This window comes from Harpegnathos saltator, unplaced genomic scaffold, assembly GCF_003227715.2.
Source record: "Harpegnathos saltator strain DR-91 unplaced genomic scaffold, Hsal_v8.6 scaffold844, whole genome shotgun sequence".
In the NCBI taxonomy this organism is placed as follows: Eukaryota; Metazoa; Arthropoda; class Insecta; order Hymenoptera; family Formicidae; genus Harpegnathos; species Harpegnathos saltator.
In genome coordinates, this window is record NW_020230698.1 from 1,019,959 (window position 1) to 1,031,455 (window position 11,497).

Sequence of the window (11,497 nt, forward strand, 5' to 3'; positions counted from 1 at the left end):
TTTGTTTTTTTAGCGCAACGTGATACACCGAAGGTCCCGGAATCAAGTCAACGCTCTGCTCGCGTAACCACCGGCCAATCACGTGCGTCACACATAAATTAATTATCTTCCGCTTAACGCTACGACGAATCTAACTTTGGCAGTAAAGTCCGCTTAGAATCCGCACGTAAGAATGTCCGACGGACAAATTTTTTCTTGGCAAGAACGCAGTCGTATGACGACGTAATACGTTCATATAACGTCTAGGGAAGAAGAAAAAAGAACGAAAGAAGGGAAAACAAAGGAGGAAGAAGAGTTCTCGACTTCTTGACGACATCATTAGGTCCTTCGTCGCTACGTCGAAGAGGGCGAAGGCGATATATAGGGGGAGGATATATATAGAGGGCGAGTACGAAACGTCAAAACGCCAGACATTACAATGACAATACTTGTTCACAATCGCGCGGCAAAACAGCGACTCGTAATAAATAAAAATATGCATGTGTACGTATATATATATATATATGTGTGTGTGTGTGTGTGTGTGTATGTGATGTGTGCTTGTATATCACGTATTTCATCTAATAGCGAATTCGGCGGACGTGCACCGACTCTGCCCCGGCACATCTTGCGAGTACAGCATCATTCTCTGATAGCATCGGACGGATGTAACTTACCGTCTGATGCGACGTTAGATCAGTGCAGCGCTGAGACAAAACGACACTACGCAACCGGTGCGGGGCAGAGTGAAGTAATTAGAATTCGAATTTGACATAGTTTAAGAAGCCAGATCAGCTGAAAATTTAGAACTGCACGAAGAACATTTTTCTACACAATATGTTATCATTCGTATACAGATAAGGAATACCATACTAATTAGACCGACTAGGATATATTCGTATTTTTGAAACACTTGTAGATAGTACACGAAGCTATTTTACATATGGTATAATAAATTTTCATATCGCATGGTTAGATACTCGAAGAAATTATTAGTTTTTGAAATCCAAAATTGTTGTAAATTATTGTAAAACATGCGTATATAAATTAATAATATATATGAACTTTGGTATGAATATATCCCAGTTACGCGATATGATATATATCACCCGATAAAAATCTTCTTCGTATATGCAAGCCGGTGAATCCGCCATATCAGAGTATAAGATCAAATTCGTAACAGCTATACGTCGTGTCGTATGCATGTTTGCACTACTATATGCGACCTAGGAGCATATTAAACTCAAAACGAAGACAAGAACATTGCGAGGTAAGAATTTCTTTGACAAAACAGAAAAGAATACTTAGAACCATGCTTGTATCAAGGTACCGAGGGGGAGGAGATGGGGATCCGTCGAATGACGGTCCACTTCTACGTAAAATAGCGTATAATAGGATAACGTAGCACTGCTCGTGAAAGTATGTATATATATATATACATATATATATATATATATATATACTGGTAACAATCTTTTATCAGTCTCTGTACGTATTACTCTTTTGACACTGTACACACAGCGGCGTAAACTACACAACATCAACGTAAACAACATCTCGTTACTATTACTATATCGTCTACATCCATACACGTTCTAAATAAATGTGTCAAACGTACATCGCGTCCCACCGAGTAACGCGACGCGTGCGATTATACTGCTTATAAATTACACGACTACAACGAGGAGAGAGAAGGGGAGAGAGAGAGAGATAGAGAGAGAGAGAGAGAGAGAGAGAGAGAGAAAAAAAAGTCGTAAAAGAGTTCTCGTTATCGCACTTTGGGGGAAGAGGTGGTTTCTTCGCAGGGGTTTTTCGCGTGCAAAACACGTTCACACGTTAGAGTACCATGCGCATGCAGGAAGAATCACTTCACACCGCTGACGCTTCCTCTCTCTCTCTCTCTCTCTCTCTCTCTCTCTCTCTCTCTCTCTCTCTCTCTCTCTCTCGATGGCATGCAGAACGGCTGCTTCCGGTGAAAGACGCGCGAAAGAGCGCAAAAGCGCGAGCGCGAGACCGTCTGTGATTAAACTTGTATCTTTCTCTCTCTCTCTCTCTCTCTCTCTCTCTCTCTCTCTCTCTCTCTCTCTCTCTCTCTCTCTCTGTACTTATATCACACGCGCAGCCAGGTAGTTGCGAATGGTCACGACCGCCGCGGTTTGAAGAGCGCGTCCACGGCGAATAATTCTCGACAATAAATACACGAAGTGTCCGTCATTACGTCAACACGATCACTCGTCGCACGATCTACATGTAAAATCGCACATTTGCGAGTAACATGGCGTAACTCACTCATAGATTACTCTTATCGTCATCAACAACGGAATATACAATGAAATACGCACACCGTACGAAGAAATAAATTATTATAGTCTTACACTAAGCACAGAAACTAAGACTGCAGACGCTGTCTCGAACACCGACCTCAGCGTATCGAGAGAATAACACGAGGAAATGAGACGAGAGGTCGGGGAACAACGGTTGAACGAAGGAATACTCTAGGTAAGTAGAAACAAAAAGAAACAGAAGATAACCAAAGACCCGATGGTGGCGTGTCACCACGCCATAAATAAACGAGGAACTGATTCACACGGATTCTAGGATGCGGACTGTATAATAAGGCGGAGCATCACGATACCACACAGCAACACTTCCTACACCTGGTCTCCCTGCCTATTATGTTGCTCTTGTATCGTTCGGTGACTTTGTAAGCTTTCAATTTTAGTCTGACACTTCCTGCGTGGTCACTGATATCCTGACTATGCGTGGAATTGCTTCTCGTCGTGTTGTTCGAGCCGCACATCTTTTGCCTGCTCTCGCAGCTTACAATCTCCGCGTCGTGACTTACCACATGATCCGTGTGCGCATCTGAGCATATCTTTATCACATTGCTGTCGCGATCCTGATTCCGGAGCAGCTGTCCGATCTCTGCGTCAGGCTTTTCGTACAGGACGCCGTCGATGAGCCTCGCATCAGTTTGATCCATGTCCACGTCGGCTCGCTCATGTATCCTCTGCAAGGCCTGAGAAGTCAGTGGATTCTCCAACAGGATCTCGCTGGATCGCATAGAGTCTCGGCAAGCGGATTCATCCGGAACGTCGTTGCGTGCCACGCTTGACTTGTCATTCGTCCGTGACGTGATGAGAGCCCGAGTCTCTATCTGACATTTTGTTTCCTTGCACATGTTGCACTTGTCTTCGATGAATTTGCCATTGTTCTCCTTAAAGTACTGTTCATTCGATCCGTCGTGAGCCACCGGATACACGTTCTCCTGCATCTCCACCACTTGCTCTGTGCTCGAGTTCAGTCTGTTGCTGCCTACGTCCATCTTGTCGCAAATCTCGTCCGACTTGTCTGAGCTCCCGCCTTCACCGCTCAACGTCTTCGTGCGGCCGTCCGAATACGCGCTCAGTTTGTTCTCCGAATAATTGCTCAGCCTGTCGTCATGGAAGTATACGGAGCTCTCGTTCGACTCGAAGTTGCTCGCGTTTATGATGGCTATTCGAGGTATGATCAGGTCGGGTGGCAACCCGTCGACCATGTCCGGTGGACTCACGGGCGAGGATGAGCGATTGGCGAAGTTGCTGAAGGAGTGATAGCCCTGCTGGCCTTTGCCGCGTACCCAAGCCTCGGTCAACACGTGGGACCGCTGCCATGATACGTCACTGTTGCACCTGTTCTTCCGCACGCACCACTGCCGGTCCTCGCTATCCGGCAAGGAGCGCAGATGGCATTCGCTGGGACTTCTCTTGATGTCCGAAGCGTCCACTTCCAGTTCCGCGTCCTCTTGCCGTTTATTCTGCACGATCAGCTCTAATCGAGACTTGAGCAACGCCGGTGACACCGCACGATCGATACGTCTCGACGTGCCGGTCTGAGTTGACCGCTGCGCGGACGCGTTGTCACCGGCAAAGATGTGATCCGCGTCTAAGTCCGGAACCTCGCCGGTGGCTAACAACGCGTTCGGACTCGGGCTGTCCATACTATCTGGTGTGTAAGGATCATGCTTAATAGGTGCTGCGTGCAACAGATTAGACGAACGATCAACATAATCCGCACGCGCGTTAACGTAACTATGGCAGTCAGGCAACATGGACAACAACTCCAAATAATTGTTGGGCACTCGGAAGCAAAACTCAGGTGCAAGTGGCAAGCTGCAGCAGTCTATCATACCTGCGTCCGAGATGAGATTAGCCTTCAAGTAGACTGGCTGTAAATGGGAAAAAAGAGTAACGGACTTTTATCGTCGTGCGTATGCGATTGCGAGAAGACGATAAGGCGGCATGAGAGGGGCGCATATTTATGGGATTCTATGAGGATTCTCAAGCTAAACGTTTCTCTCTCATTCTAAGAAACAATGACGTATCACAATAATGTACTTTTCAATCTCAAGCCCGTCGATCGGACAGCCGACCGGACAAATTTCTGGAAACCCAAAGCGGAGCTTTGCGTATCTTCATTGTGATTGTGGCGATGATGCATATTCAGTTGCACTCCAAATCGTTTTTCATAAATGTGTAAAGATATATTTTTGTAATATGTATAAATGTGTAGTTATACATTTATTATTTTAATTATTTTAATTTAATTTTATTATTTTAATATTGTTTGCGCATATGATCATGCGTAATATATTTTAAAGAATATTGCAATGTATTAGTAATATAATATAAATAAATCTATTGTTTTGTAATATAACATTTCTTGCGAGAATAAATTTGGATTGGAAAATTGGAAGGAGACAGTTGTTTGCATGATTCGCATCATTATTTTTGTATTGTAGTATCATCAAGTAATGAATGTTATCATTATGCAATCAAAGTGTTGTTTAAAGTTGTGCAAATAAAGTGTTCTTATATATCGTGTATAATGTAGTAAAATATATATCGAGCATTATGCAATATGAGAAAGTACAAGAAAGCATTATAATCTGCAATTTGATTGGAAAAGTACAATTATTCCATGATAACGGTGAAGTAATGCTGAGAAGAATTATGAGACTTAAGTCATGTATAAGTTACTTCGGGACACTACATGGATGTGCTACATTAACAAGCCCCTATGTGTTTCTCGCTGAGATAACAGAAAGTCCAACAGAATAAATAGACGTGAGAAGAGAAAAATGTGAGGAGAGATTTGAGATAAGAAGAGACAGACAGTTCATAGATAGGTACCTTAGTGCTTAGAGATTCATTCGAAACTCCAGAAAAACAGGCTGCACCATAATAATCGAAAGAATGAATCATCAGAATAAGAACTAAGTGTAATAAGTACATGTTCCCAGCATAATAGTAGTAAAACATGTCGCAGTATCGTTTTATAGTGTAAGGAAAGTCTCTCAGCCGTTATCTTACCTTGTGATCACCCATGCACGTAGTCGGGCCGATTATACCGTATTCCATCGCATCAGAATCATTTATCTGCACAAAGAAACACACGAATACGATACTTTAGGCTCGTGAAATTTCATCTTTAGAATTCAGTAAAAAAATCACGGGAATTTTTGCGGAAATATCGTACATCTTGGACTAGCGTTTTCGCAGTGGGGCTCAATAAAACCCGATCACACCAAGCCGGCACTCTTGTTTGCATGTAATTCACGGGCTCATTGATATCTTCTTGAAACGGATAACTTGCCACGAAGCTGATCGGAAACTCGAACAATCTTCCATCAAAGTCTCCCAGCTCTTTGTCATATTCGCGTAACTGCAGAGTATTAATAAATTTTATATTGATTACTTCGATTTTTTGATGAGATGACGCGGATATATCGCATTGATGACATTGATACGATCAACAAATGAGACACCCATGTAACTCACCCATTCACCGCTGTTCTTCATAAAGACGTTTTGATGTTCATAATGCGAGAATTCTTTCTTCCCTAACGTTAATATTAGATCGTCATCTCTATTATGAAATTGAAGCTTTGAAATATTCCCCTTATTTGATAACCTCCTCTCTCGAGTATCTTCCGTTAGTTTCTATGAAAGACAAATTTTTAAGTGTTACAAAATATATCGGATTTTGATATAATTGCTTCATTCTTGCACAATACATGTAAATCTGTAATACAACAAACACCACTTAAGTGCTGCTTTCGACAAAAATATGCTAAATTATTTCATGAAACGAATGTGTAGAGATTAACAAGTTTGTAATTTCTAATAAATCTCTACTTCTAATCATTTTATCGTTATATTATGATTGCTGACGAGACTCACTTTGATCACACTTGCTGTGTCTGTCCTAAAATTAAAGTCACCAAATAAAAAATATGGTACATTTGGATATTTGTCATTATGGAATCTATCTAAGGTATGCTCCAGCGCTCTTCTGCGCGTCTTACTGTATACCGATGGGAACTGTAAAGATATCGTCAAATTAGGCAAACAAGTCAACACGCCAATATGCAATCAGTATTCGCGAAATGATTACCGTCTCCATAGCAATAAAATTGCTGGCGTCATGAAATAAGTGTATGTTTATGAGATCAAAAACTGTTCCACTAATACTCCATCGCGTCCGCAGGAAGCCTTTTCTGGACCATTTGCATTCTGGGAAGAACTCTTGAGGAAACTTGGCCTTTTCTTTGGTTGTAACTGCTTCTATATTACCCGAATGGACTTCTTTTCCATTTACCGGTACAAAGGTACATTCTAAAATCGTATAAAGACCATTAAGAAAAAATGTACCTTTCTTTTATAAATGTGTTTATCGATAATTACTGAAAGCAAAAATATACCATTAAAATCCCATAATAAAACGTCGCTCAAGGACTCATGCACAAAGTAGAAGTTTCCTAAAGCCTGCAAAAAGATGCAAATAAGAATATCATTCTGATTCAATGGGCAAGAATCCTGATGGGAAATCTGCGACTTACTGTAAAATGTTCGGCGGACGAATAGTCCTCGTCGAGAAATACTCTAATTTTGTCAAACAACCTTAATTCTTCCGACGACATAAGTAATCTGTAAGCAACACATTTATTCTTTATCTGTCCCTTTATCGCGCCCTTGTCATAATATATTTGGAAGTTACATATTAATGTATTAAAGTTACAACTTTTATGTAACCTTTCTATATAAAATTCTATTATGGATATGTTTTTCAAACACTTCGTTTTTTTGTATATATGTATATGTATTTCACCCCTGTCAGTATTATTCAATCAACTTATCTTTTGAAGTGACTCACTCAACTATAGAACCATGCGTGATCATCTATTTTTGTCCCTTTCTGCCAGTTATGCGTTAAATCATATTCGATACCGTGAACGTGGACAAAGTTTTGATACAGTTTATAAAAGGTTTGTTTTTAACATCAATTTAGTGATAAGAGTCAAAAATTAAAAAGTTATAGACGTGAAGTTTTGTACATCATACACACTAACAATGTTAACACGGTAAAACGAGAGTACAAAATTCCTTTGAGAGGACTATTTTTATTTTTAGGTTTCCCTTTAATGAGATGAAAAATTGTATACACTAACTAAAATCAGTTATAAATTTTCAACAAATTTATGTAATTATACTTTTCCAGATAAAAATACAGTGAACATTGTTCTCTTATTTGTTGCATTACAATTTGTATATATACACAACTATTGAGATATTTTATACAAGAAAATATTTTGTAAAACAAATCTATTAGACTTCCAACCTAATAATCCCATTAGAGCCAAATGTTATAGTTCATGGAAACCTTCCAAGAGAAGCTTCACTAACAAGATCATAGCATGACACCTTTGGAATTTACAAAGACATTTTTTCTTCTTTTTCGTAGTAATTATTATTAATGCTTTACTAAAGAAATAGCAATAATAAATAGCAATAATAAACTCTTATTATTATCAGTCAACAACACAATCTATCACGCCTATTAATATCAGTCCACAATAAAGAGATATATCACGAAGAAAGATACGGTTTTTACACGCGTATGTCAGACGTGGATGAAGATGCAATGGGAAATTACCTAACAAAGTCTTCCACATGTCTCATACTTTGCTCGTAATTTTTCCCGCCTACTTCTTGGCAGTGCAATGCTATGAATTTCGGATCCAGCCTCGATATAGTCTGAAAAAGCGACAAATGCAGCCCGTAAACACGTACGCTGTTCTTAAACGGTTGTCTTTCAAGAAAAGAAAAACCAGCAAGGATACTTACGGATAAAAATTCTTCCGTCCATATCTTTAGCATCACGCTAGGCTGTAAGGAAAATTACTAATATCAATCTCACGATCCTTCATACTTCGTGCACTTTAAAGAAAAGTTTAATGAGATGTTCTCGACGGCGCGTGTATATATATTAATAGATCGTTAACGTCACACGCGCAAGGATATAGATATTGCGCGCACGTCTAATGCGCTCCGTGACAATAAAGTACACCACTTCTTTTCCTCACATTTCATGTATGACAATATGATAATCGATCACGGTAATGGTCGCGCTCGCGAATCCGTAATAAACAATACGCAGGCGTCTCGCGCGATAAAACGTACACATACAAAACGTATATATACACACACATACACGCCGCGGTCGCACCGATTGTATAAGAAAATTAGTACCACGATGGGAATACCGACGAACAAACGTCAATGAGCGAACGTAAATGAGCAATATCGGTAACACGCTCGTTTCCTTGGCCCTTTAATGCGCAATATTGCGGTTCAAGAATTCTTTATATTATATATAGTTTGTATTAAATATAGTTGTAATTAAATTGCAAACATTATTAATATTAATAAATTAGAATTTATTATTTAGAGCTTTTGGAGCGTAAGAAATCTCAAGAATGCAACTCAAGGACTGACAGATTAATCTCCCAGCTTGGCAATCGATTTTTAATTAAAATTTTCTTTTTATAAGTAATCGTTAGAATTTTTGCTTGATAATCAATAAATAATAATCTTCTCTGTTTCTTATATATATTTCATTTTCCTCGACTTTTTTATACTTGTATTTATTAAGTAATTAATGGAAATTATATAATTAAATATTGCAGATGAATTTAAATAATTCGAAACAGCTTTGACTCTGACATGTGTGCGTTATATATAAAATATATTTGAATAAATATTACACGTATTCATCTTTCACTTCCTGACCTTTGATCGATGCAAGTAAATTATATTAATAGTATAACTTATAGGTATAAATTATATCGTGCATTTTCCTCCTTACATCTTCCTTACATCCTCCTTTGTTGCATTTTTCGTAAGATCTTTTTATTTTTATCTCTTATAGTCTTTTCAAAAGGGCTGTCATTAACTTAAGAAAAATGTCTTTTTAATAGCTAATTTAAGAAGAAAATCAGTTTGATCCGGTGTTTTTAACATCGGATATTAAAGAAAATTGTAAACATACTTATCTTTAGTAAACTTCTTTACAAAATTGGATAATTCCCATGATGACTCATTTCGTAATATTGTATTACGCAATTGTTAGTCTCACGCGGGGAATTATCGTATATTTACATGCTCACTGTGACGTTTCCCGAACATGTGATAGGACCGATAAAGAATAAGGGACAAGAAACACAAAGATCTGATAATCGCCTGAAGGAGAATTTCATTTCGTATAACAGCTCGTTCGAACTTCGAAGAACGATCGCGCGCATCTCTCGCGAGATTACCAATCCATGAATAACAACGTCGATTGCTTCAACTTCTAAATATCTAAATATCTAAAAATAGCAAGTTGCAGAAACAAACATAACTATTCATGTAACTAACATCGGCGGCAATGTCTTTTACAGCGCGATGTTTTCGAGCATGACGTTGAACGTATCGAAAGCGAATCAAAACAACATCGAGCACTCCAATTGCCAAGAATATCGAAAATATCAGGAGTGCACGCGTCGCAATCCACCGAACAATTAACGCCCGAAATTCATACGCATAACGATATTATCGCATTACTGAGCATTCGTGAGTCGACATTTTCCCGAGCGACGTCGAATTTTCAAATCGAATTTTCGACCGCGTCACGTGACGCTCTCGAACGAACCTACGATACGCTGCTCCCGTGGCTACGTTCACGCGCTACGTTACCCGCTACCGTGTCCGACATGAAACAAACGCGTATCGTGCGCTGAAGAGAGGGAAGGAGAGACCAAACGAGAGGGAAAGAGAGAGGAGAGAGAGAGAGAGAGAGAGAGAGAGAGAGAGAGAGAGAAAGAAAGGGCGAGAGAGAGAAAAGACGTGAATTTTGAAAGAAGCCACGGAGGTAAGCGGCTGCTCGGCTAAATAGAACGGGCCTTCGAATGTCGCCGCGGAGCGACTTTCTCGAGAGCGCACGGCGCCGGCCGCATCGTCGGCCTAACGACCATCGAAAAGCGATTACTCGGCACGCGTGCGCGCGCGCGCGCGACACTCATACACTCGCGTGTTGCGTACCTTCGTATACTACGCATACTACGCAAATATACGAAATCCGCGACAACCAGTGCAGAGTGTCGCGCGCGAGAACGTCCCGACATGAGCAGGGCTCAGGCAGGAGAGCGGCGGCAAGTAGGTCGGTGCAAATAATCACGCGAATCGACGAGGACGATCGATAGCGAGTCGCGAAAACACCGCTCTCCTCGGCCCGCCGGTGCGGTGTTGTTACAACACGCTGTGTACACACATACCTCTTCAAAGATACTGCCGACGTTCGCGGTGATGAGGAGGACCGGCACACCGTTGCCCGCCATGCTCGCAGCCGGGGCGGTCGGTCGATCAGCCGACCAAGAGGAAGAAACTGCTGTTGCGGCTGCTCCAGTCACCGTTGCTGGAAGCGCGACTGCTATCAGGCCACGATAATCGGCAAACGCGGCGCGTAATCGACAAGTACGAACGTTGTTGTCGGACAAGCAGGCAGGCGCGCTCTGGCGCGCGCAGGCTGTCGCGCGGACTCGACAAGCAGCACACACCGCACTGCACCGACGGCGATGACGAACGGAGCACTGGCAGCACCCGCGGCGGCCGCGCGACGATCGACGGCGACCGCGCACGTCATTCGCTCGCACGCACTCGCACACTACTGCGCGCGCTGTAGCTCGCCGCACACTACCGCCGCGATCGAGCGACTCTACAAGTCTACACGACGACTCGCGGTCTCTCGTCTGTCCTACACGAGTATCTCTGTCTCGCTTTCTCTCCTCGCACTCGCGCCGTCGCTCCGCGTTCCGCTCTCTGTCTCTTGCGACCGACGAGGACGCGCGCGCGCGCGCGCGCGTCTCCTTCTTTCCCACCGCCGCCGCGTGTCTTCTCCTTTTCTCAGCAAGCCCTCTCCTCTTGCAGAGTGTGAGCGCGCGCTCACACACTTCGTGTCTCGCACCTTTCGGGGAAAGCGCAGCGCGCACCTCTGGGTGCGACCGTTGTCGTGGAATAAACACAGCTCGCGATACACGCCGCGGGCGCACGTTGTCGCGTGCTGGCGAGATAACGACGACCGACGTAAACGACGAGGAAGAGCGTAGTCAACCCCCGCGCCGGGAAGAAGCCGCGCTCGCGCACCGTGCGGCGACGCAACT

General features: G+C 42.2%; 1 protein-coding gene across 1 annotated transcript; it reads right to left on the reverse strand.

The window, feature by feature from the left end:
- Positions 1-537: 537 nt before the first annotated feature.
- 5PtaseI (inositol polyphosphate-5-phosphatase A) lies at positions 538-11,167 on the reverse strand. The gene is made up of 11 exons (XM_011140398.3): positions 10,613-11,167; positions 8,145-8,186; positions 7,954-8,054; positions 6,860-6,947; positions 6,722-6,785; positions 6,415-6,635; positions 6,201-6,341; positions 5,799-5,960; positions 5,497-5,682; positions 5,331-5,396; positions 538-4,186 (listed from the first exon to the last, which is right to left on the reverse strand). Exons 1-11 carry the CDS (start codon positions 10,673-10,675, stop codon positions 2,606-2,608), a joined length of 2,715 nt encoding a protein of 904 aa, XP_011138700.1. The 5' UTR covers positions 10,676-11,167; the 3' UTR covers positions 538-2,605.
- Positions 11,168-11,497: the final 330 nt, after the last annotated feature.